General features: G+C 55.1%; 1 protein-coding gene and 1 long non-coding RNA gene across 7 annotated transcripts; one reads left to right on the top strand and one right to left on the bottom strand.

Moving 5' to 3' along the window:
• The first annotated feature begins 1,340 nt into the window (after window positions 1-1,340).
• Window positions 1,341-8,232, top strand: LOC132659879 (uncharacterized). The gene is made up of 2 exons (XR_009600845.1): window positions 1,341-1,609; window positions 5,326-8,232. It is a non-coding gene; the product is annotated as an uncharacterized LOC132659879 (long non-coding RNA).
• On the bottom strand, window positions 5,959-23,254 carry RGS14 (regulator of G protein signaling 14). Of its 6 annotated transcripts, none has more exons than XR_009600844.1 (16): window positions 23,090-23,254; window positions 15,476-15,497; window positions 15,108-15,365; window positions 14,674-14,766; window positions 14,442-14,585; window positions 13,940-14,083; window positions 13,721-13,823; window positions 13,266-13,378; window positions 12,608-12,811; window positions 10,817-10,893; window positions 10,435-10,561; window positions 10,276-10,357; window positions 10,123-10,169; window positions 9,934-10,048; window positions 6,713-7,155; window positions 5,959-6,121 (listed from the first exon to the last, which is right to left on the bottom strand). XR_009600844.1 is itself a non-coding variant. In XM_042250367.1 (16 exons), exons 3-16 carry the CDS (start codon window positions 15,479-15,481, stop codon window positions 9,475-9,477), a joined length of 1,704 nt encoding a protein of 567 aa, XP_042106301.1. In that variant the 5' UTR covers window positions 15,482-15,497; window positions 15,906-16,005; window positions 23,090-23,254; the 3' UTR covers window positions 8,971-9,474. The 6 variants fall into 6 exon arrangements, 4 of the variants coding, with proteins under 4 accessions (XP_042106301.1, XP_060272337.1, XP_042106300.1 ...); XR_009600843.1 differs by having other exon boundaries at window positions 6,817-7,155; XM_042250367.1 differs by lacking the exons at window positions 5,959-6,121; window positions 6,713-7,155 and adding exons at window positions 8,971-9,665; window positions 15,906-16,005.
• Window positions 23,255-23,983: the final 729 nt, after the last annotated feature.

Raw genomic sequence — 23,983 nt, 5'->3', positions numbered from 1 at the left:
ACAAAATGCTGTGGACATTCACCAATTCCAAAAATATTTTGGGGGGAGTGGGGCTCCTTGGGTCTTCCCCAGTGGCTCAGCACTGAAGAATCTGCCTGCCAGTGCAGGAGATGTAGGAGACATGGGTTCGATCCCTGGGTTGGGAAGATCTTCTGGAGGATGGCATGGTAACCCACTCCAGGATTCTTGCCTGGAGAATCCCATAGACAGAGGAGCCTGGTGGGCTACAGTCCATGTGCTCACAAAGAGCCAGACACGACTGAAGTGGCTGAGCATGCATGCATGGGGCTCCCACAGCCCTAGCAAAAGCATAGAGGTGATCAGAACTGCCTTTGAGACTCTTGAGAGCAGTGGAGAAGGTGGCCACACCCCAGCCCCCAAGCATCTCAGCCCCTCTGCTCATCTCAGCTGCTGCTCACAGCCTGCCTCCTCCCTGTCTGTGACAGACTCTGTGTGTCCCCTGAATGGTGAGTCTCACCCTGTCTGCTCACCTCTACTCCGGCCACGGCCTTCCCTAGACCTTTGGACCTGGAGCCTGGGTGGTTGTCGGTGTCTCACACTGAGGAGAGGCACCCAGGAGGAGCAGTTTTGGAGGGAAGATGCCAAGATCTGTCTGTTCTGAACTGTACTGTGTCTGAGATGTTTCTGGTGCAAGCAGTTGGAGCTGCGGGTCTGAAGCACACGGCGTGCTCCTACCCCCACACGGGGCCCCCAGCATGTTCTGACCTCAGTGAGCAGCACATGGGCCCGACACAGACCCAGACCTGGAGCAGGCATCTTTGACACATGTTCACCTCCACCTCCTGGTCTCAGATCCATCCCCCTATTTACCCAATTTTCCTTTTCTGGGAGCTCCCTAATCCTTCTGCCACCTCCCTGTCCTGGCCACCATTTCTCAGCTGGCTTAGTGCAATAGCCTTTCTGTCTGATGGCTCCCCCCGAATCCAATCTGCAGAAAAACTGCCAGCCACTTTTCAAAAGGCCAGTCTCACCACGTCACCCCTGTTGCTTTTAAATCCTGTCCCTGCTAGCCTTTAGATCAGCATCTGGCCACAGCTCGGGGCCCGGTGTGACTTGACTTACTGCCTGCACGGCCTCAGATGAAGGTGCCCTCAGGAAGAGTGGGCACAGTGAGGAGAGACCCAGCTGATTACCCACATTTGAGGGAGAACACAGGTACAGTAGGGACCAGGAGGAAGAGCAGAAAAGCAGGTGCCTCAGAAGCCAGGATCACCCCCGTTTTGAAAGAGACACCCTGGTCAGCATGATCAAATACTGCTGAGCTGTCAGGAAATGTGAGAACAGAGCAGACTGAGTGACCTGGGAGAGCTGACCCGGGCAGTGCTGGGCAGGGGAAGGAGCAGGAGGTAGGAGCAGAGACAGTGCAGCTAACGTGAATAGGACAGGTGACAGTCTCGGAATTTCATCACACGGATGACAAAGGTCTATCTAGGAGTGGCCGAATTGCTGAATGGAGTGGAGAGTGGTACCAAGAGCCAGTGTGTGGATCAGAAAGCGTGTGAGCCTTGGGATCCGGCGCAACCAGCTCTGTTTCTGCAGTTCTCTGTTGAGATTCATTTTCTCCTTAAATACACACCGTTTGCTTCACGTGAGTTTTCTGCGGGACCTAAAGTTTGACAACAATCAAAGGAGGAACAACTAACACTCCAGTCCATGGGGTCGCAGAGAGTCGGACACGACTGACAGGCTGAGCACCGCACCACCCTGGGTCTTCATTGCTCAGGCTTTTCTCTCGTTGCGGCAAGCGGGGTTACTTGCTCATTGCTGTGGACTGGCTTCTCACTGTAGCGGCTTCTCTTGCTGTGGAGCACGGGCTTTGGGGCACAGAGGCTCAGTAGTTGTGGCTCCCAGGCTCAAGAGCACAGGCTCAGTAGTCGCGATACACTGGCTTAGTTGCTCCAAGGCATGTGGGATCTACCCAGATCAGGGATCGAACCGTGTCTCCTGCATTGGCAGGAGGATTCTTTACCACTGAGCCACTGGGGAAGCCCTGAACCGGACTTTTTGAGGGGATCTCAATGACCACAACAGGGTTTCCCATCAGCAGTTTGGGGAACTTGTGCCTCTTCTCCTCTACATTTATTCATTCAACCAACATGTAAGCCCCATGGAGGCAGCACAGAGCTGTACACTGGAAATATGGGCGTCAACATTCCGACCCAGTGTGTGGCCAGCCAGACTGCACACTGACCCAGCATGAGTGTGCATCGCACACGTGGATGCCTCATTTCTGTATCTGTGGTCAAGGCAGCCACTCTTACCAGCAGGGTGTCACCTGTCACCTCCTTCTGGGAACAGAGTGTTCCCTCCCTCCCGGGCCCTCTTGACTGGCCTCTCATAGAGAGCTGGATTTTGATCTGAGCTGCCTGGCACAGAGCAGGCAGAGCCCAGAGATGTTGTTCCATCTGAGCCCCACTTTCCAGAGTTGGACCAAGACTGCATTAGACCCTTTGTGTCCAGGGCAGGGGTGGCTGGCCTGAGGATGCCGTGTCCTTGTTTGGGGGATTTGTGCCTCGTATAATGATTAATCCTGGTGGCCCAGTCACCAGTCATTCATTGACTGACAAGGCCAAAGTCTATGGCCAAAAGAGCTGAGGCCGCTTTGGGCTTTTCTCAGAAATTACTTCTTCCCCTGCAGCTCTGTTCGTTATGTGTCCCCAGCCCAATGCCCTTCCTCCTGGCCTCAGGAACAGGCCTGAATGGGAGGCTGTGAACTCACAGCTGGTGGTCCCAGCCTCTGGCTTCTGGCTTCCAGACCTGAAACTCGGAGGTTGGCTTCAGATTTCGGGTCCTGGCCTCCACGGTCTGGACGTGGAGCTTATCTCCAGTTTCTGGGGTCCCCACTCTGGTTCTGGCCTCCAAGTGGGCTCTGGGATCTGAGTTCTGGTCTCTGGCTCCAGTTCTAAGCATCAGATATCAAGCTTTGGGCTCTAGTTCTTGGCGCTGGACTCCAGGTTCTGAGTCCTCATCTCCAATTTCAGATCCAAATGCCAGGTTCAGCTTTCCGCTCTTGGCTCCGTGTTCTGGGTCGGAGCTTCAGTTCCCAGATCCAGGCTTTGTGCTCCAGATCCCAAGTTCTAGTTCCACCTTCCAAGCATTAGGTTTGGGGTCTAGCTTCTGTGTTCCTCAGCGTCTCAGTAATGAGGCAGGAAAATGGTGGCCTCCTCGGCTGGTGGAGTTACCTCGATCCATCCACCTTGGTTGGCTTCTTCCTCCTGGCAGCTGGCACTTCGGGCCAGCCTGGAGGTCGGACGCTCAGTGGGGCTTCTCCTTGGCTTTCTGTCCCTCTCTACACACAAGTCAGTTCTCTGGAGAACGAGCTGAGACGGTCACAGAGCACTCCTCACTTAGTCCCTGCAGGAGTCTCTGGACACATATACATGTCCACGCCCCTTCTTCTTGGACCCTCAGAACCATGGTGGACATGAACGGCACCCCCTGCAGTTGTGCAGGGGTAGGGGCCTGTGTCCAGATCTGGCTGCATTTGATTCAGTGTAACCAACCATGTGTGTTCTTCCCTATCCGGGTCTTCGTTTCCTTGTGGAAGCTGCACTCCAGCCTTTAATTCCCCAGAAGTCCGAGTCACCTGACCACCAGGCCAGGCCTCCTGCTGGGTGTACCCTGCACTGCCCTTGGGGGTGGGGTGGCTATCCCTGGAGCACTAGCCAGCGGCCAGCTCAGCACTTGCAGCCCAGCTCCAGGTGAGCAGCCAGCACCTCTACCCTGCCCCCACCCTGGCTCAGAACCAAGGTCCCTGCTTCCATCCCATACTCCAAGCCTGTTCAGGCAAGTAGGGGACAAGAGACAGATTCTCTCTTAGAGGCTTGGAGCCCATGGGCCAGGGACCCTGCGTATCCCTGAAGTCACATCTGCTCTCTCAGCCTGTGAAGGTTGTCGGATGGGGGTGGTGGAGGCTGCAGAGTGGTCCAACGTGAACTCTCTCCCTTCCTTCACCCTGGGCACTGGGTGAACAGGCTGACTGCCCCCAGGGCTGCCCCTCTGGTAACATGAGGACAAACAGCTCTGCTGCGTTACCCACCCAGGAGTCTGTGCAGTGGTTTTGAAACACGGTCCCAGGGATTGACCAGTGGGTGCTCCTTGCCCCCATCTCTGTAGATGAGGCTTGGCCAGGCTGAGATGAGCGATGAGGGCTCAGGGCTGCCTCTAGGGGTGTGATGGGGAGGGGAGCATGAGGGGACTGTGGCAGAGGGACACACCCAGCTGGTTAAAATGGGCTGAGGGGGCAGAAGACCCCTGGGCTGAAGATTCTAAAGGAAGAGTTTGGTACCACTTTTTGAGAAAGAGATGGCAGGCCAGCAGTGACAAAGAAGTGGTCTTGAGGAGTGCTTCGTGATAGTATAATTATTTTTAATTGTGTTCTTTAAAAACAAATTAAAGGTGAAAGTCTGCTTTGACTGCTATTCCATCCTGGTCTTCCTCCCATCTCTTTGTGAGTTTGATATGCATCCTTCCAGAACATTCCTCTCCTTTCTGTACACTTGTAAGTGCCTAGCGTGTTTGTGGTTTATATGAAGGTATTGTGCCATGTTCATTGCTCTGCTTTTTCATTTTTTTTAACCAAACAATAACATGTCTTGGAGAACTTTCTGTAGCAGGACAGGCTGTACCCAAGTCTATATCTGCTGTGTGGTATTGGAGCGCACGTGTTGTGTAACCCCAACCCCACCCCATCCACTTTTCCCAGTTTTCAGGCAATAGACCATCCTGCAGGGATGGGCTCCTTTGTGTCCATAAGTGAGGGATTCTCTAGGGGTGTTGCTGAGTCACACACTGCGTGTTTTTAACAGAAATTCTCAAAATGCCCCCCAAAGTAGCCATAACAACGTGTCCTCTTCTGAGAAAGCCCAGGCTCCCCAACGGGGTTCTACGGTATCCAGGCCCTCCCTGGTGTCTGTCCCTGAATCAGACAGACTGAGTACTTCAGCGACAATTCCCTGTGTGATCCTTGGACTAGTCACCTGGCCTCCTGCAGCCCTGATGTCATCCACACCAGTCTGTTTTGTTGTGAGGACAAAATGAGATAAAGGATGGGGCAGCTCTAACTTGGGGACCTTGGTAGATGTGAAGTCTTCCTCCTGCAGGGACTGACCTTTATGGAGGCTTTCCTGCCTGGGCCATGATCCCCTTTCTAAAGGGATAATCTTGTTGGTCCCTAAGAGTAAGAGGCATCATCCCTGGGAGTGGGGATGGACGTCTGTAGGAGAGTGGGTTTGGCTTGCAGGATATTCCAACTTTCGGAAGATATCCCATCTCTCACCTGGTGTCCCCACCTCTCTATCCCAGGGCACGTGGAAGAATGCCTCAAGGGAGAAGCTCCAGACCCTGGGAAGTATGAGCAAGGTTCTGCAGCTGATCAGGGAAGGGACAAAGCTTGCCTCCCTGCCTCCATGTCTGGCCACAGACTGTGAGCCTGGTGCTATGTGGTCCCCTGCCCAGCACCCCCACTGCCCTGCTGCCCTGAATTCCTCACTGGGACTAGATCTGTGGGCTGCGGCATTATCTGTCAGCCCACTAGGCCAAGCAGACACAGCAGTGACGAAGATGGACAAGATTCCTGCTGACATATATCATTCTGTCAGCAAAGTATAAATAAGTAAACAAGGTCATTACAGAGTGGGCTGAGTGCTGTGAGGGAAGGAAAATGGATAAATTGGTAGAGAACAAAGTTGGGAAGCACGTGGGACTTCTCTGCTGGTCTGGTGGTTAAGACTCTGTGCTCCCAATGCATGGGGCCCGGGGTTCAACCCCTGATCAGGGAACCAGATCCCACATGCCACAACTAAGACCTGGTGCAGCCAAAAAGGAAACACACACACACACACACACACACACACACACACACAGTTGGGAAGCACTTCATATAGACTCTCAGTCTGTTCAGGCAGCTCTAACAAAAAATCCCAGCAACTGGGGGGCTTGTAAACCACAAACATTTATTTCTCACAGTTCTAGAGGTCGGAAGTCCAAGATCAGGGTGCAAATATGGTGGTTTTCTGGCGAGGACCTCTTCCAGGTCGGAGACAGCCAATTTCTGTGTCCTCGTATGGTGGAAGGGGTCAGGGAGCTCTCTGGGATCGCACTGTAAGAGCACAAGGGCACTAATCTCACTCACGAGGACTCCATTCTCATGACCTAATCGCCTCCCAAAACCCCACCTCCACATACTGTCACCTTGGGGACTGGGATTTCAACACATGAATTCAGGGAGACATAAATGTTTAGACCATAGCACAATGGGGTCAGGAAACCTCTTCTGAGGTGTGTAAGCTGAGACCTACAGTGAAGAGGGACATCTATGGTTGTAAGTCTTAGAAATTCACTCAGAGTCATGAGCACACACACGAGCATTGGCTTGCCTAATGAGCAAGTCTAGGAGTGGATGGGTGAATTTAGGAGTTTAGATCCTTTTCATCGAGAATTGCCATCCATCAGACCTGCTTTCTTGTGCTGGTTTCATTTGCACGCATGTTCTCTCCCTGAATGTCTTTTCTGCAAATCCCCCAAAGGACAGTAGAAAATGACCAGGATTGGGATTCTGATTGGGGTCAGAGGATCATTTCTGAACCATACTCAGTAGCCAAGCCTGGCTCATGAGATGACCCCAGCAGCCAAACAAAATGGGCTGAGGGGGCAGAGGGCTAAAGGCCCCAAGAGGAAGGCCTGCACCCACCTTCTAGAGCTGTGGTTCAGTCACTCAGTCATATCCAACTCATGCACTGCAGCACACCGGGCTTCCCTGTCCTTCACCATCTCCCAGAGTTTGCTCAAACTCACGTCCATTGAGTCTTTATGCCATCCAGCCATCTTGTCCTCTGTCCTCTTCTCCTCCTTCCTTCAATCTTTCCCAGCATCAGGGTCTTTTCCAGTGAGTCAGTCCTTCACATCAGGTAGCCAAAGTATTGGAGCTTCACCTTCAGCATCAGTCCTCCCAATGAATATGCCGGGTTGCTTTCCTTTAGGATTGACTGGTTTGATCTCCTTGCATCCAAGGGATTCTCAAGAGTCTTATCCAACAGTTCAAAAGCATCAATTCTTCAGCACTCAGACTTCTTTATGGTCCAACTTTCACATCCATATATGACTACTGGAAAGTGAAGAGGAACTGAAGAGCTTCTTGATGAAGGTGAAAGAGGAGAGTGAAAATACTGTTTTAAAACTCAACATTCAAAAAACTAAGATCATGGCATCCAACTTCTAGAGAAAGGCCAGCAAACCCCACTCATCACTCCCAGGAATTTCAAGGGTAAAAAGTCAGTTACAAGATAGGGGGCAGGTATGGGGACCCCCTGGCAGAGGGTAAAGAACTGGAGCGGGGAAGAGAGCTCAGCCTTTCTGAGGTAGTCAGGAGTGCGCCTTGCTCCTCCTGGTGCCTTTTCAAGGCTCCTTTGTCTCCCTGTTTCTCTGTCACAGACACTGGGATTGAGTCTGGCTTCTCTGCCTGAAGGCTGGGGCTCTCCTTCCTGGGTTCTCCCTGATTCCAAATTATAGGAGGCTAAACAGACATGATGATTAAATATGATACCTGGCCCTAGACAAAACCCTATATTAGAGGGGAAAATGCTGTAGGAGACCTTATTAGTTCATCTTATAAACTGGAATACAGAATGTAGATTAGATAAAAGTATCTGTCAATTTCATGTTGATAACTACTGTGGCAAGTAAGAGAATATCCTTATTCTTCAGAAGTACACACTAGAGTTTTGGACATAACTTACCCTCAAAAGTGCTAAAAAAACAAACAAGCACTCACACACACATGGATACACACTCAGAGCAAATGTTAGAACAAGCAGGTATATGGATGCTCCTTGTACTATTTTTATTTTAGTAACTTTTTACAAATTTGAAATTGCTTTAATAAAAAGTCAAATTAAAGTATGCCAGTGGAAAAAGAGACAGGATTCCCTTTATTTGCAGATGATATCGAATGTCTATAAAGCCCTAAGAGGATCCAGTTAAAAACAAAAACAAATAGAAACAACCCCACCCAGAATTAATAAGAGAACTTGGCTGTATACAAGATAAATATATAACAATCAATCTCAGATTATTCTCCATTATATATTATTATAAGGTTTGAATATAGTTCCCTGTGTTATACAGTAAATCTTTGTTGCTTATCTATCTTAAGTAGCTTCTACCTGTTAATCCCATTCTCATAAATTATATCTCATAATCTGAAACAAAACAAAACGGAATCACTCTTGGTTTGTGTTCTCTTCATGATAATTCAAGTTATATAGTCATGACTTCTCTTCTGTTATGTTTGCTATACCTTAAACTTAAAACAGAATCACTTTCCTGTATACCTGAAACTAATATAATATTATCAATCAACCATACTTCAATTAAAAAAGAGTGTGTTTCTCCCCACAAGAATCACAGAATGTTAAAAGGGATCATTGCTTCTCCTCCTGGGTGGGCTCTGGGCTTCCCCGGCTGCCTGGAGACAGGGAAGACCAAAGAGCCAAAGCAGGTAGGGCCAGAACCTGCCCTTGCCACCACAGCTTCAGGGAATCCAAAGGAGCCCACTGCCACGTCTACAGAGACATGTTCAGTCTCCGCTAGAAAGGAGTTGAGTGACCAGACACTGTACTCAGATTCAGAGACCTAGGAACAGCACAAGGACGCCGGCAGAGGCACAGCTCCCCAGAGGGCCTACCCCTCCCTCCCCTTTCCCCTCTCGCCCCTTCCTCCCTCCCCCACTTCCTCTGTCCCTCCCTCCCTCTCTCTGGCTGTCTCTGCCTCTCACACTCACACCCTACGCTCAGTGCAATCAGGAAGAGAGGCTCTGACAACAGGAAGTCAGGGGGTACATCCTGAGGCCCCCAAGAACTTCCTGGCACTGACCTTAGTGACAAAGGCAATGCAATTTTGGGGTGGGGGCGGCGCACAGTGTAGACTGGTACACAAGGAAGACACCTCATGGCAGAATAATAATAATTATTATAATAACAATATCATACATCCAGGACAAACCCAGCTGCCCCAAGCCAACTGCACAGTCCAAGTCTCTGGGTAGAGGGAGGGGCTGCCTGCCTGCACCCTCAGGCCTTACTCAGACCAACTACTGGAAGAAGGGCCAGCCCCTCCTCCTGATCCCTGCTGAGGCCTGGAATGCGGTGGGGAGGCTGGCACTGCCAATGCCACCCCTCTGCACTGGGCACATCTGCACTGGGGGCTAGGCCCACCTCCCCCTGATGGCCTGGCAGCGAGGGATGGATGAGCAAGCCCCTTAAGGGACCAAGTGGTGGCAGCTATGCGGTGTCACTCCTCTGAGTCTCCGCTCTACCCCTCCCACCTCTTCCTGCGGGCCTGCCCGTGGTGGGAAGGGGCCAGGGACACTCATGGCACAGACGGCATGCAGAGCGGGCCCATGGCATGCTTGGCCCGCCAGGTGCCATGCAGCCAGCCTGGACTGTTGGGTTGCTGTCAGAGGGCAGAGTCCGAGGCGCTCCCCTTGGGCTGGGCTGCTGATTCCACTTGTGGTGGAGGCTGCTGGGAGTTGGGTCCTTGGGCAGGCAGCTGCAGAAATTCTGGAAGCACTAGGTCCTCTTTGCGCAGAAGGCCCCTCTGGTCATGGGCTCCACAGCTCTGCACTCGGTTCAGCAGCTCCACCAGGCCTGGGGGTGGTGGCAGAGTCAAGGGGCCCATGGGTGCAGACCTACTTATGCTGGCCCACCACAGACCCACTGTGCTTACTATGGGCACAGCCTCCCTAAACCCAGCACTAATGCTCCCTTCCTGCCCTTCTGGTCCCTCAATCCCAGGGGCCACTGTTCCAACCCAGTGACATCCAGGCCCCTGCCTCGGCTCCAGGCTCTCTGAGGCCACCCTCTCTCAATGGTCCTCAGCCATTCTGGCCCCTAGCCGCCACCATGCCCAGCGTACCTTCAATGTCACAGGTCTGCCGCTTTCCAGTGACACTACTGGGCACTTGGGCCAGCGAGTTCAGGGACGATGGAGGGAGGTTGGTGGCCTTGTCCTGGATTCTAGGCGGTCCACCCTGTGAGAACGTGAGGTTGGAGCCATAACCAGGAGGGGAGACTGGTTATGGAGGGCACCCAGCCCCTGGCTCACCTGGCTGTGGCAGGGGGGTATGTCGCCAGCCTCAGGGATCTTCACACCTGCAGCAGAAAGCGCCACAATTCCTGTTTGCCTCCTGCCTGGACCCCCTTCCTCTTGGGCCAGAGGTATTCTGGAGAACCAAGCCACGGGGCCAACATCCCTTACCTGGGAGAGTGTCCAAAACCAACCTCTGGGAGGCCACCGAACTCACTAGTTTCTCCAGATCCAGCGGCTGCTTCTCGCCTGGCTGAAGGCACAGGTCAGTAGCCCGCGGGACAGGCAGCCCTCCCCGCTGCGCCCCGGTCCCTCGGCCCGACGGCTTACCAGGCGTAACGCCACCTGCTGCGGGCTCAGGCCGTGCTTTGTGAGGATGGGCTGCAGCGCCTCCTGCAGCCGCTTGGTGGGCTTGGCCGAGATCCGCACCAGGCGCTCCAGCGCCGACACCTCGAGCCTGCGAGGGACCCTAGCGCTGCGGAAGGGTGGAGAGCCCGCCGCGCCTCTCCCCCAACCCACCAGGGACTGGCCCGAGAGGGGGTGGAGCCTGCACTGGGGCGGTGGGACCGATGGGAGGAGGTGGGGCCTTAGCCTAGGAGGCGGGGTTAGTACAGGGGCCGGACTTGGCAGGACAACAGCAGCCCGAACTGGGACCCCAGTGAGTGCTGGGACCCTCGGCTGAGGTGTGATTACTCGAGGGTGATCCACTTACTCGAGGGTGATTCTGTTCTCCAGCCGCACTTCCTGGTCTGCCAGCACGGTGCAGTCCTGATCCAGGACTAGGGCCTTCTGCAAACGGAGAAGGGCAGAGTCGCAGAATTCCTTCTCCTTCCCCCTCCCCCACTCCCAGGTCATTCTCACGTCCTTCCATGATCACTATGGAGGCTCCCTAAGGGTCAGAGGGAAGGGCTGATGGTCGGGTGTGCCATAGAGATGCGGACAGAGTAAGAGATCAGGCTGGATCAGAGCCTAGAGTGGCCCAGACCAGGGAGAAGGGTGGCAAGAATGCTGGAAAGACTTGGAAAAGGAGCAGAGTTATGGGAAACATGGAGGTGAGGTAAGCAGGATATAGTCATGGGGCTGCTTGGTTAAAAGGGCCAGCTTAAGGGCTGGAAGAAACTACCTCTTCCTGAGCCAGGTGAGGATCTGCCCCCTGGACAGCTGCCCTTTGTCCCTCAGGCATGTGAAACTTAACCGGGCCAGCTGGACGCATTTCCTCCCTCACTACCCACCTTTGGTCAGCCACCCAGGCCTTGTCTTTATTTTTTTACACTTGTCCACTTCTCTCCATTCCCACCTACTAAGAACACTTCTTGTTTCCTCACTGCAAAAAAAAAAAAAAAAAAAAAAAGAGCTCTTCCTTCCAAGACACCTGTGAAGCCAGAAGGATGTGGAGTATCTTACCCAGTGCCTGACACACAGTAGGTACATAAAAGTAGTGGTAGTGATCACCACCCAGTGACCTGCACCAGCCAAGGACTGGGAGGGCGCCTCTCCCAGGGAATAGGCCTGTGTTGTCTGCAGGGACAGGTGGAGTGTGGGTGGGGAAGTTATATTTAGCAGACATGAGAACCCATCTGGGTTGTGGAGGCTGCCTGGGTGGCCAAGACAATGGGCAGAGTTTCTCCCACTGTGGCCCTCACACTCCTGTGCTCCAGGCCTCTGAATGTGCCCAGCACTTCTTAGATCCCCCTCTGCCTGAATGTCCTCCCCTCACAGCTCTGTCAGGCAAACTCTTCCTCATTAACCACCACCTGTTCCCTGAAGCCTCCTGGGACCACCTAGAAATGCCTATCTTGCCCCAGAAACTCTCTGGAGGGTCAGCTCCTCCTCCCTGATCACATTCTGCCTGGCTCACCTCCCATCTTTGGACCTGGAGGACCCTGGGTCCCTCTGCTCACACACCTGGCAGGGCCTTAGGACTGTCTACTGGGTGAATGATATTCTGACAGTTCTCCCTGGGATATAGCATCCTTCCTTTAGATTCCCCCTTATTAGATGGATTACTTTAAGTTTAAAGCTATGCTAGTTTGTACCTAAAGGAAAATTTTTCATAAGCTGGATGAAGTTGGGCTTTCCTGGAGGGAATGAGGGGTCTCCAAATGGCCATTTCAGGAAGGGGCAGTCTGAAGTCTGGGGGTGACAGGGAAAAACCCAGCTCCAGCAGTGGAGTCTCTTCATATCACATTCATATCACAGTCTCTGGATATGAATGAAGCTGGAAACCAGGATGGGTATGGGATGGGGACAGGATTTTTGTGGGATAAGAGTAGATATCTGAATTTGAGTGAGGAATTGGTGCTGGATTGATTTGAAGTTGGGCATGGGGCTGAAGGTTGTAGTGAGGGCTGGAGTCAGGAAGGGGGTAGGAATGGGGGATGGGTTAAAGTTAGAGATAGAATTGGTGTTCGGGTCACAGCTGAGCAGAGACAGGAATGGGGGGGGCGGGCGCAGTTCAGGATCAGGAAGGGATTTAGAGTTGGAAACCAGGCCAGGTTCACACCTGCTCATTGCCCACCAGGTAGACCTTGATGTCAGGTAGAGAGAGGCCTCGTTTTTCACAGATGCCTGCCAGCATGTCACGGATGGTGAGGCCGGGTCGGGCCAGGGCCAAGGAGGCTGTGCCATCAGGCAAGTATACGCAGCAGTACTTCCCTGGTCGGCTTTCATTCTCACCTTCTGAGCTCCCAAGGCTCTTCCGGTGGCTCTGATCCAGAGCAGATATCAAGGGAAGTGTACACATGCAAGGACACAAAGACAGGTACACAGGTAAGCTCACTGGGACACACACAGGCACACACGTGCCCAAGGGCACACTTGCAGGCAGGCAGGATACATCCTCCCATGGGAATACATGTATACTCACCCAAGCCTATGGGCACCCCAGGGACCGGTCTACCCACCGACTGCTACGCACACGCTCTATACATCTGGTCACCCAAACATGCACACACAGGCTGAAGAGTTCACCCATAATATGCATGGGGCCCAAAGCAGTGAGGACAGGAAGAAAGTAAGGAGGCTGAGTTATTGGCCATATGGATCAAGTAGGGGATGAAGTGGGGCTGGTGGTCCCACTTCAATGAATGATGATGGCCACTCAAAGGGGTAAGAGTCAGTGACCTGGGCCCACACCTCGTCTCCCCTAAAAGTTGGCTTACCTCAGATTTGCTGCTGGCAAAGGCAAGGTAGCCCAGGTCCAGACTGGCTGAGGAGTTGAGTGATCCCTGGGACTCACGGCGCAAGGCTGAGTTGGCCGCCCCGCCGGCTAGTTCTAGAGGAGAGGAAGACTGAGCCGGACAGGGCCCCTCTCCTCACACCTCTGCTGAGGCCTTTCCGCACTCATGCGGACTCTGCTGGAGCCCTTTTTCAGGGGTCTGATGGTGTTTGGGTTCCGGGAGGCTTCGCTACTGACGAGGGCTTCCCAAACTTCTGGGCTCTAGGAACCACCAGGGGAACGTGGCGGGGTGGAAGTGGGGGTGGGGGGGGGTCCACAGGGCCCTGCATTTCGATTTTCACTGACTTAGACTGCAAGACCAGTAGGAGGAAGGGGGCGTTCTCCAGAATTGCCCAGATTCCTGCCCTCGCTATCTCTGCGGCCCGCTTCTGCCCTCACCCCTGCGGAAGGACTTGCGGAGCGGGCGGCCCTCAGCAGGTGGCAGCTGCCCCAGCTCCTCCACGCCCAGCGGCAGCGACTTCCCGGCCTTCAGCTTCGGCTTCTGCAAGACACACGGAAGGCAATGGCACTGGGCGGGGCGCCAGCCCGCAGGCCGACCGTGAGCGACCCCCGCAGATATGTACCGGGACACCGCCCCCCACAGCCCCGCGTGCGCACCTTTCTCGTGGTGTCGGGGCTGCCAGGGCGCCAGGAGCCAGGTTCCCGCAGGGGGCGACCCTCGGCCTCCGCCAGGAGGCACTCGCGGTACAGAGGGGATTTGACGAAGCGAGCATAGCTGTCGAACTTCATCAAGTTGAAGATCTGCGGAGGCGGCACCGGGCGGTGAGCTGCGGAGAGCGCTCAGCTAGCCGCCAAGAGCGCTCAGAGAGCCGCCAAGGTTCCAGACCCGGCCCTGGGGCTTGGGTGCATCCCCAACTTTGGGGGCGAGCCCCGAGCCCCTCCTTGCCCCAGGCGCCGCCTCCCAGCCCCTCCTTCACAGTAGACTCTCGTCTTTCCTCTGACCCGCGCCCTGCCGCTACCTTTAGCGGAGTCCCAGCATCCAGATTTGCTCTCTTCCCTACCCCACCCCCACCATCTCTGCCGCTCAGGCTCCGCCCCTGGGTCTGGCCCCGCCTCTGCTCCGTCCAGCTCCCTTCAGAGCTCCGCCCCTGGAGTTTACCTGAAGCTGCTGGGCCCGGAACATGTCCGGTCGCGGCTCTGCCAGCACTTCCTCGCCGAGCCAGGCCTGCCGGTCGATGTTCACGGGGCTGAGCGCCTGGCTGGACAGGAACTCTTGGTAGATGTTACGGGCCTCCTGAGCTAACTGGGGCAGGGACGGACAGGAGAAGGTCAGGGGCATAGCTCAGGGCTTGGTCCCATCTCTCGCAGCCTCAGCTCCCCCTTCACCCCACCTGCTGGGTGTCGCTGGCCGGGATTTTCTGGAAGCGCTCGCAGGCCTTCCAGAAAGTCACATTCTCAGCACTGAACTCCTTCTTCAGGAACTCCTGGGGATGGGGAGAAGGAGGAGGCAGGTGGAGACCCAGAGACCTAGTCAGGGGGTGTGGTCAAAGAGACTGGGATAGAAAGAGGGCCCAGAGGCTAAGCCAAACAGACAGATGGGATCAGATCCAGAGGCACATAAAGGAAAAAAAGAGGCAGAGAGAAGGAAACTTCCCAGTTGGGAGAAGAGCAATGAGCGCCAAAGAAAGGCTGGATGAGGAAGCTGACAGAGGAGTCCAAGTCTGGCCAGCCTGGAACTCCAGCCATGCCCTCTCCCATGTCCCCCCGCCCTTCCCCCCATGGTGGCCACTGCCATCCACCCTCCCTATCCCACCCCAGGGCTTACAGTGAAGTAAGCCAGGCCCAGTGGGTCCTGTAGCAGCCGCTCGAAGGACAGGCCCCAGCTGGCCACAGGCTGCTCCTCGGTAGGGAAGGGGCTGCTGGGGCCACTGGGGAGGCTGTGGATGCTGAGGGAGCTGCCTCGGCCCTCGCCCTGGCCCTGGGGCCCAGTCGTGCTGCTCAGCTCTGCAGGGGGATGGACAGGTACAGGTGAGCCTTGCGGCCTTCCCCAGCCGCTGGCCCAATCCCATCTCAGGTACTTTCCCTGGAAAGACAGCAAATGGCAGGGGTATCCCCACCTTTTCTCCACGTATACCCCCCCTCAACCCCCACCCCCAAATCCAGCCAGGCCTTCTCTCTATACTTGACACTTACCTCCATCAGAGACAGCCAGAACCTACAAGAAACCCAAGGCAGAAAGTCAGAGTAGAGCCCTGGGGGGATTCTCAAGGGACAGTTTGAGGCCCAGCCCCTGGGACTAGAGCTGTGTTCTCATCTGCCTGGAGGGCCACGCTGGGCATCCTCAGCCGGGTCACTGCCTGCTCATGGTTTTGCTCAGGCTGCCCTGGGCTCCCCTTCCACCATGTGCCAACCACCTTGTGTGCTAGGACTTATGCCAGATACCCTCCAGTCACTCCCAGTAGACCCCTAGCTCCCACTGGGTGAGCCTGGATGTTGAGCATGGTGGGTAGGAGCATAAAGTTTGAATCTTGTTTCTGTTACTTACTAGCTGTGTGACTTTGGGCAAGTTACTTGTTTGTCTCCATCTGTAAGTGAGGGGGGAATGATAATAATAGTGACTTACTTCCTGTGCCTGCCGTGTGGGTCAAATCAGCTTAATATATTTCCAGCGTCTACAACAGGGACCAGCATGTGGCAAATGATATATCGATGTTGGCTGTTTTCTTTGAGAAAGGAGAGATTACCTGTGCAACTGATGATCTCCTTATTGTTAACTGTTTCTTCTTGGAAACACCCTACCTTGGACAGGGCATGGGGTTCTATTTTATAGTACAGAGCAGTGGTTCTCAAATTTTCGTGTGTATTAGAATGATGGGGGGGCACCTATGGAGCTTCAGGTTCTCCCAGGAGGTGTTGGTGTGGATGGTTATGAGCCTCACTGGGAGTAGCTACAGAGTTCAATCCCATCCTCTGTGTCCCCTCCCTCACTCCCCACCCTGGGTGCACAATTCTGACTTCTCTGGGAATCCCAACCATTAGTGAAACAGAAAAACCCTCCTTTCAAAATGACTCTTGCAGTGGTTTCCCTTGGTCTTCCTACCTTCCTAGCAGCTCCTCCAGCTTCCTCATTATCTATACATGTAAGGCGGTCTTTACCCTTATCTGACTCTGTTCTGGGCCCTTTCTCCCTCCCACATCTCCCCAGCTTCAAACACACATATAGCCAACTTCCTGCTGACATCTCCACCCAAATGCCCTGTAAGCCCTTCCAGCTCAGCCAGTCCCAAATGGAAGCCACTTCCTGCTGCCATCAGTACAGGGCTGGGAGCCAGCTTCTTTGCGTCTGGTTTTCCTCCCATCACTGGGGTTTGACTGATCCCCAGTTCCTTCCTGCCTCGGCCCTGCAGCATTTTCACCAGGTCCTGTTACAGGAGCTTTCACCACCCGTCCCTTCACTCTATCCCTGCTGGAAACAAGTCTGCAGATGTCTTCTTCCCAGGAAGCCTCCCCCTGCCCTCCTGGCTGGAAAATCCCTCTCTGTCCCCCACTTCTACCTGGGAGCACCCAGGTCACACATCTGTGGGCCAGAGCTGGCCTGCAAACAGGTAGGATGTTATTAATATCAGAATGGCTTTTTTTTTAACTTAAAAGGGGTTTCCCACATTGAAGAGTTAGGCATTTTACATGACACCTGGTTTCTGCCCCGGCTACCCTGAGCTTCTTCCCAGCATGGCAACCCTGGCTATTCCTGAGCAACAACTGGTTCCTCTAGAAGGAGTTCACACTCTCCTGAGAGGACTCTGGGGCCAGTTTGATGCATTTCTGTTATTTACGGAAGCAGGTCCCAGACAACCTGAGTTCCAATTTGTGCTTTGTGACCTTGGGCAGATACTTCACCCCTCTGTCCCTTGTATTCTCTGTACGCGCTAATTCGCTCAGTTGTGTCCAACTCTGTGTGACCCCACGGACTGTAGCCCGCCAGGCTCCTCTGTCCATGGGACTCTTCAGGCAAGAATACTGGAGTGGGTTGTCATGCCCTCCTCTAGGGTATCTTCCAGACCCAGGGATTGAACCCTTGTGTCTTAAATCTCCTGTGGGGCAGGTAGGTTCTTTACCACTAGTGCCACCAGACGGGTCAAATAATGATCCTGACTTCAAAGGCTTGCTGTAATTAAAGAAATTAAATATGCATAGAGAGAACTCAGAGCACCACCTGGCATGTGGTAAATATTCAAGGAACAAAACTATTATTGTTGTTGCACTATATTGGTATCTGACCCTGCTTCAGCTTTCAGCTTTGCCAAGCCCTGCTGGAGAGGGAAAAGCACAGGTACTGGGTCTGTTGGACCCAGATTCAAATCCTAGCCCTGTCTTCTAGTTTTACCACCTTGGTCCCTCCCTGAGCCTGTCTCCAAGCTGGAGTGTGGGGATAAGACATTGATGAGGAGGAAGGAAAGCTTGTGCAGAGGGAAGGGGGCATGGAACCAAGCCGTGCGCCCTCACCTGGCCGCCCCAGCCCTCGCCCAGCTGCCTCTGCGCTCTCCCATCTGACAACTTCATCAGAATTCTCCCCTGGGGCTGCAGGACAAACTCCTGGGGGGTGTGAAGGGGACAAGCTGAAGCTCAAGATTCCTTCCAGCTGTTCTTCCCCTTTCCTGGCAGCTGCCCTCATGGGCGGAGCTTCCCAGGTGGCACTGCTGCTAAGTCGCTTCAGTCCAGGCTCCTCCGTCCATGGGATTTTCCAGGCAAGAGTACTGGAGTGGGTTGCCATTGCCTTCTCCTGTAACAGAGTCATGATGCCCAGCCGGTCTCCCTCCTGGGCTGGGCTGTGCTGCCTCCTTCGGGGCTTGGAGTGCCCACTGCGGGGAGGGCAGGAGCCAGCACGTGAGGAGGCAGGATGCAGGTTGAGGGAGCTCACTGATTTAAAACAATGGAGGCTGTCTAAGCTCCCCCTGCCCTCCCTGCTCTCAGTCTCCTCAGCTGGCTGCTCCGTGTTTTCCTTCTCTTTTTTGATCAACCGGATCTCTTCGTTGATGGCGTCCAGCTGCTCCTGCAGCATCACAGTCAGACTCTCGGCATCAGCCTGCCCACTGGGCGACAGCTGAGTGGCCGAGCTGAAGAGGGTGACCCTGTCGCCCTCGCTGTCAGACACGCCCTCGTCACTCTCCAACGCCTGGGCCACGTCGGCCAGCAGGCTGGCTTGCTGCGCGCGCTCCCAGTCCTGCTCCTTCAGGGTCTGCACCTCGGACGACTCTGCCAGCTGACCTTTCTAGGCACTAGTGGTAAAGAAATCGCCTACCAGTGCAGGAGACCTAAGAGACACGAGTTCAATCCCTGGGTGGGGAAGATCCTCTGGAGGAGGGCATGGCAACCCACTCCAGTATTCTTGCCTGGAGAATCCCATAGACAGAGGAGCCTGGCAGGCTACAGTCCATAGGATAACAAAGAGTCAGACCCAGCTGAAACGAGTACAGACTCGCGCCCTCGTGGACACCTCCCTGCCCCAAGTTCTTCCTCCCCAGGCTGCTCTGTGGCTGTTTCCAGCCTTGGTCACCAGGTCAGGTCTCCAGGAACCAGCCTGACTTTCCCCTCCTCATCCACAGTGGTCATCTGGCCCTCCCTCCTCCCACACCAAACACCCAGCGGCCTCTCTCTGGCCCACCCTCCAACCTGGACTCAGCCTCTCCCTTGCTCAGTGCTCTCCACTGCACTCTCCCCTGGTTGGAGGGGTGGGGTGGCAGAGTAGCAGGATGCTCATGGGCGAGCCAGGACCCCAGAGAAGGCAGAGGGACCTGGGCTGGCTTACACTTCTGTTTGTTTTGTTCTTTACATCTTGTTGGATGGATTGTGTCTTTAGATGGGGCTGGCTCCCAGGTCCTCTTCTGGTCCCACTCCATCTGGGAGGCAGAGCAGTTGCTGGGTTACAGCTGAAGCTCTGCTGGGGCCTGACTAATGAACCTCTTCAGCCTCCCCCATGGCCTCCCCCTCACCTCCACCCTCTGCTTTTTCAGACTTTTATTTCCCCCACACCCCTTCACACTCCTGCTTCTTGCTTTGCTGTTTCCTCTGCCTGGTATCTGCTCCTGCTCCCGCCTGCAGTCTCTGCCTGCTGAGATTGGTTATCCCTAAACACCAGCTGCCCTGATCCCCTGTCCAGTGCACGCTGCCCGTTTATGTCTGGACCTCTCCCCTTCCATCCTGTAGCTCCTGGAAGGCAGGCCTGTACTACAGGAGAGAATTGGCCTGAACTCCCCCCATAAGGAGCACTAGCTGAAGTGCTCCCAAGCAGCCATGGGGGCCCACATAGCCCTCCTCTGCCCTTGCAGGAGGCACTGGCACCCCTCCATCAGGGATGCTGTGGCTCTGGACCCCCCATCTCTGTGCCCTACAGTTCTTCCTGGCCCTCTCTTGCCCCACTAGATGTTAACCCATAGAGCTGGGGCTGAGACAGGAGGTGGCAGGGAGTGGGGACGGAGTCCAATTCCAGATCCGCCATTCCAGGGCAAGTCACTTCCCTTCTCTGGGCCTCAGTTTCCCCCTGGGTAGTCTGGCACTCAGCACTCGCATCCTCCAGGGTTGCCAGGAAAGGATGTGGTGCAGCAAGGAGAGTGGCTGCTGCTGCTCCTCAGGGCTCTGACCTGTCCAGGCTCCTGGGCCTGGGGAAGTTGTGCTGAGCCAGGCTGGCCTTGCCCCACCCTGGCCTGCCTGAGGAGAAGTGGTGAGTGAATGGGAGAAAAGGGGAAGAAGGGATGAGGAAGGGTGTGGTGGCCAGTGGCGCCCCTGACCCGTGATGTGGGCTCGGTTTGCCATAGGTTTTTCCTTGGAAATGGGCGCTGGGGGAGTCGCTGGTGCCTGAGAATACCCAGGTGAGAGTGGCCCAGTGTTTCCTGTGCTCTCTCCAACAGCAATGGCACAGAGCCACGTTCTCCCTCCGTCCTCACCCGGGGTGGTAGGTACTGTGGCTTCCGTTTTACAGATGAAACCCAAAGAAACTACACAACTAGGGAGCGCCCGAGTTGAAATTAGGGCCCCAGAGTGCCTGCCTCAGGAGCCTGAAGTCTCTCCTCCACAGAGTTTCCTCCCTGCGTGCACAGGAGACATACCAGGGAGATGAGAGGCCCAGGGCCTCTCAGCCCCTGGGGTGTAGTTGGGCAAAGTTGATTGGGGTAAAGAGCTCAGGGGCTCCTGGATGAACTCTGCCCTATGGAGGGGGTCAGACTTCAAAAGGAAGGCTGATTTACTGAGCAAATTCTGAACTAGGCCCTCTATACCGTCATCTCATTTCATCCTGGCTTGGGGTGACTAGGCCCCAAGATCTTCTCTGGGAAGACCCACGGCTGCCCGGCTCTGCAGCCTGAGTCAGCCCTGTGGAGCTGGCCCCTAGCCCTGAGCTGGATTCCAAGGTGCAGTGGGCTCTGCCTTGCAGGTCTTCCCCAGCAGGGAGACTGGGTGCCCTGAGAGTGACAAGACTCAGTAACTCCAGGCTTTAGGCTCGCCAGCCCTCAGGCCTTGTCCCTGTTTCCCCGAGTCTAGGCATTTCCCCAAGCTACTCCCTGCTCTGGCTGGCACGTCCTTTCAGGACACATTCTGCACCAACGATGCATGAAACGACTGGAAAAGTTGGTTCTCCCTCCCAGGTCCTCCTCAAGCTTTCTCTCTTCCTGACCCACGCTCTTACCCAAGCCTGCATTTTACCCCAGCATTTGTGCTCGTGCCTTCTGTACTTTGCCAGATCAGGAGCTGTTTGAAGGCAGGGGCTAGGGCAATGGGCCTGGGTCCTGATGCCTGGGGCAGGGCCAACACTGAGCAGGCCCGAAGGAGGGGCTGTGAACGAATGTGTGAGTGAGCAAGTGAAGCAGCAGCTGGGACTGTGTGAAGGCCTCTCTGGGAGGGGGCTGGGAGCCATCTCTAAGTGACAGGTTGCATTGCAACCGCCTGACAAGCTGAGCGGCAGAAAGACGAGGCTGACAATTGAAGCTGCCTCAGGAGGGAATGACAGGTGGGGGTGGCGGCAGGGGGAGATGGGGGCGGACCGAGCCAGGCAATTCTGGGAGGCGGAGGAGTCCTGGCATCGAGTCAGATAGGCCAGGTTCACAGGCAGGTCCCTTTACCTGCCAGCTGCTCTTAGCACATCATGTCCTCCTCTGAACCTCCCTCAGGAAGTAACTCATGGAAGAAGGCTGACAGCTGGACCACATCTGTGGATATCTGAATCTGATGCCTGCCTATCCCTCTCCATCTCAGCTGAGCATGGCTGCAAAAGCCTGCCTGAGGGCCAGAGAGTAGCCACTCACTGATCTCTGACCCTCGGGATGCCAAGAGGTAGCACAGAGAGTCTGGATGGAGTTGGGGAAGGGCAGAGATAAACCACAGTATGAAAGTTTCTGAGAGGAGCTGGGGCGTCCATGGTCTTAAAGAAGCTATGGGTTGACATGTGATGGGCAGAAGCTGGGTGTCTCAGCCCCCCGGCTGCCCTGCAATTCTGGGCACTGCTCAGACGCATCAAGTCAGCTACTTCTGGGGTGGGTATGGGAGTGGGTATGTTCCTCCTTGGTGTGGATGCCCTGGGAGGCGTGAGCCAAGCCCCTTGCCTCCAGGGAGTGTGAGGCCCCTGTGTGCTCAAACTTTCCAAGTTAGGTTGATGGTAGATAGTGAAGTGGGAGACTGGACCAGCCTGGAGGGGTTTACCTCTCTCCTGCCCAACAAAGTTATGCTGGAGGAAGAGGTGTGGAGACAGGTCTTGAGAATTAGTAGAAGGAGTAGGAGTGGGGAGTAGCTCAGCTTCTTGGTGAGGCAGGAGATCCTTGAAGAGGAGCTGAGAATGAGGGGAGGCATTGGGCTGACATTTAATGGAAACTCCCCAGTGGGTCAAGAACCTCAGATTCATTATTCCACTTAATCATCTCAAGTGGAGGAAACTGAGGGTCAGTCCCTAGTCAAGGACAACAGAGCTGAGATGAGATGAGAACCCAGGTCTCTGTGGACAGTACTAGGCTGGGTCTGGGTCAGAGACAAGGACACTGTCTGGACTTTTTGGAGTTTTTAGGAGGAGCTGGGTCTCTGCCAAGTGGGCTGGTGTCCAGGGGAAGAGACGAGAAGCCCAGCACAGCCTGTCCCATCTGCTGAATGAATAAAGAAGCCACCTCTCCAAGGGCGTCTCTAACCTGGACGCCAAGCCACCAGAGAATTTAAGGGGTGGGGCAGCAGCAACAGCCAGGGCCATCCCAGGGCTCAGCTACCTCCACCCTTCCTGGCAGCCCAGGAATAGAACAGACAGGAGCTGCAGGGACCTAGCCTGATCCTGCTGACCCACCCCAGGCTGCCGAAGGGCTGCTAGCTGTGGCAGGAAGCCTCTGGAGCAGGTCTCGGTGGAGGGTGGTGACCCCATAGGAGCTGCCCCTCACCTGATCATGGGCATCAGGATACCAGGTGAGGGAGGGGGCTGAGGCTAAGTGAGGTATGGGGGTTCAGGACCTCGTGGGGGTATACAGGGGCCAAAGGGCATGCCAAGTCTGCCTGCGCCCCTAGGAAGCCGGCAGCCCCAGATGGTGCCTAAGTAGCAGGTGAGAGAGCAGTGGGGCCTGGGCCAGAAGCCTCTGGCTACTCTCCTGTGGTCTCATCCCCAAGGTGGCCCCAGGTCCCCATCAGAGCCATCTGGAAGGTCCTAGGAGGAAGGCACTAGGTTCCACCACCTGCTGCTGTCTGTCCACAACTTCTCTAGCCCAGTCCTGCCGGGTGTGCCTGTTGGGCTCCACCCTGGGTGTGCCTACCCCCTCCCTGTCGGCCTGCCCCGGATCCCGCACTCACCATGCGTCCGTTGGGGACACCCAGGTGCTTGGGCTTCCCTGGCATGCCGCTGCTCTTCACGGGTCCCCGCCGCGGGGGACGCCCACCATGGGGACTGCGGGCAGCTCCGGTCAGAGCTTGCACGATGACGGGCAGATGACAGAGAGAACCCAGGTCTGCTCCTGTGGGCCCTCACATCCTGAAACACCAGCTCACTACCTCTTTTCTCTGCCACAGGAAGTGTCTCTATAGAAACCGAACCACAGAAAGAAGCAAGGTCTAAGAGAGCGAATGTTTCTTCCTACACACACACACACACACACACACACACACACACACACACAGGCGCGCGCACACATTCACGCGCACACACACATGCCGCCAACGCACCCTTGGCAGTGCCCCACGCAGGCACCAACACACAGCAGAGGCCTCTGTGTGCCCAGAGAGGAGCTCAGCCCAGTCTGGCCCATCTGGGGAGTTCCAAGGGCACGTCTGGGCATGCAGAAGTACATGTTCACACACCTGGGCACCTTTATACAAGCTGCAGGGGCTCCCGTGTACACCAGGACATATGTACTGTGATCTGAGTGTCCATGTGTGTTCTTCACTTGGCACACACCTATCCCACCTGCCGTGTGCCAGACGTGTGCACACGCAGTGCCTTTCCCCCTGCAGCTCTATACGTAGTTACCACCTCTGTCCTGAGATCTCCAGGCTGTCCTTCCTGGGCCTGTTCCTGTGTGTGCAGAGAAACAGCTGCATCGCAGGCATAGTCATGCACACACAGACCCTCAGGTGTGTGGGCAGAGACTCACCTGGAATATCTGGGCGTTCAGCCAGGTGAATGCACAGTCCCTTGGACGTGTGTGTGTGACAGTCACACATGTGCACAGGCACCTGTGAATTCAGGCA

This window comes from Ovis aries, chromosome 5 (genome assembly GCF_016772045.2).
Source record: "Ovis aries strain OAR_USU_Benz2616 breed Rambouillet chromosome 5, ARS-UI_Ramb_v3.0, whole genome shotgun sequence".
Taxonomy (NCBI): Eukaryota; Metazoa; Chordata; class Mammalia; order Artiodactyla; family Bovidae; genus Ovis; species Ovis aries.
This window is presented reverse-complemented; position numbering and strand designations above follow the sequence as displayed.

What these genes read in the sequence shown, in the direction of transcription:
- RGS14 (XM_042250367.1), bottom strand. An exon ending in TGGGCCTGGCTTACTTCACT is followed by an intron (nt 14,767 to 15,107) that starts GTAAGCCCTGGG and finishes CCCCATCCCCAG; the next exon opens with GAGTTCCTGAAGAAGGAGTT. An exon ending in CGGCCAGCGACACCCAGCAG is followed by an intron (nt 14,586 to 14,673) that starts GTGGGGTGAAGG and finishes TCCCTGCCCCAG; the next exon opens with TTAGCTCAGGAGGCCCGTAA.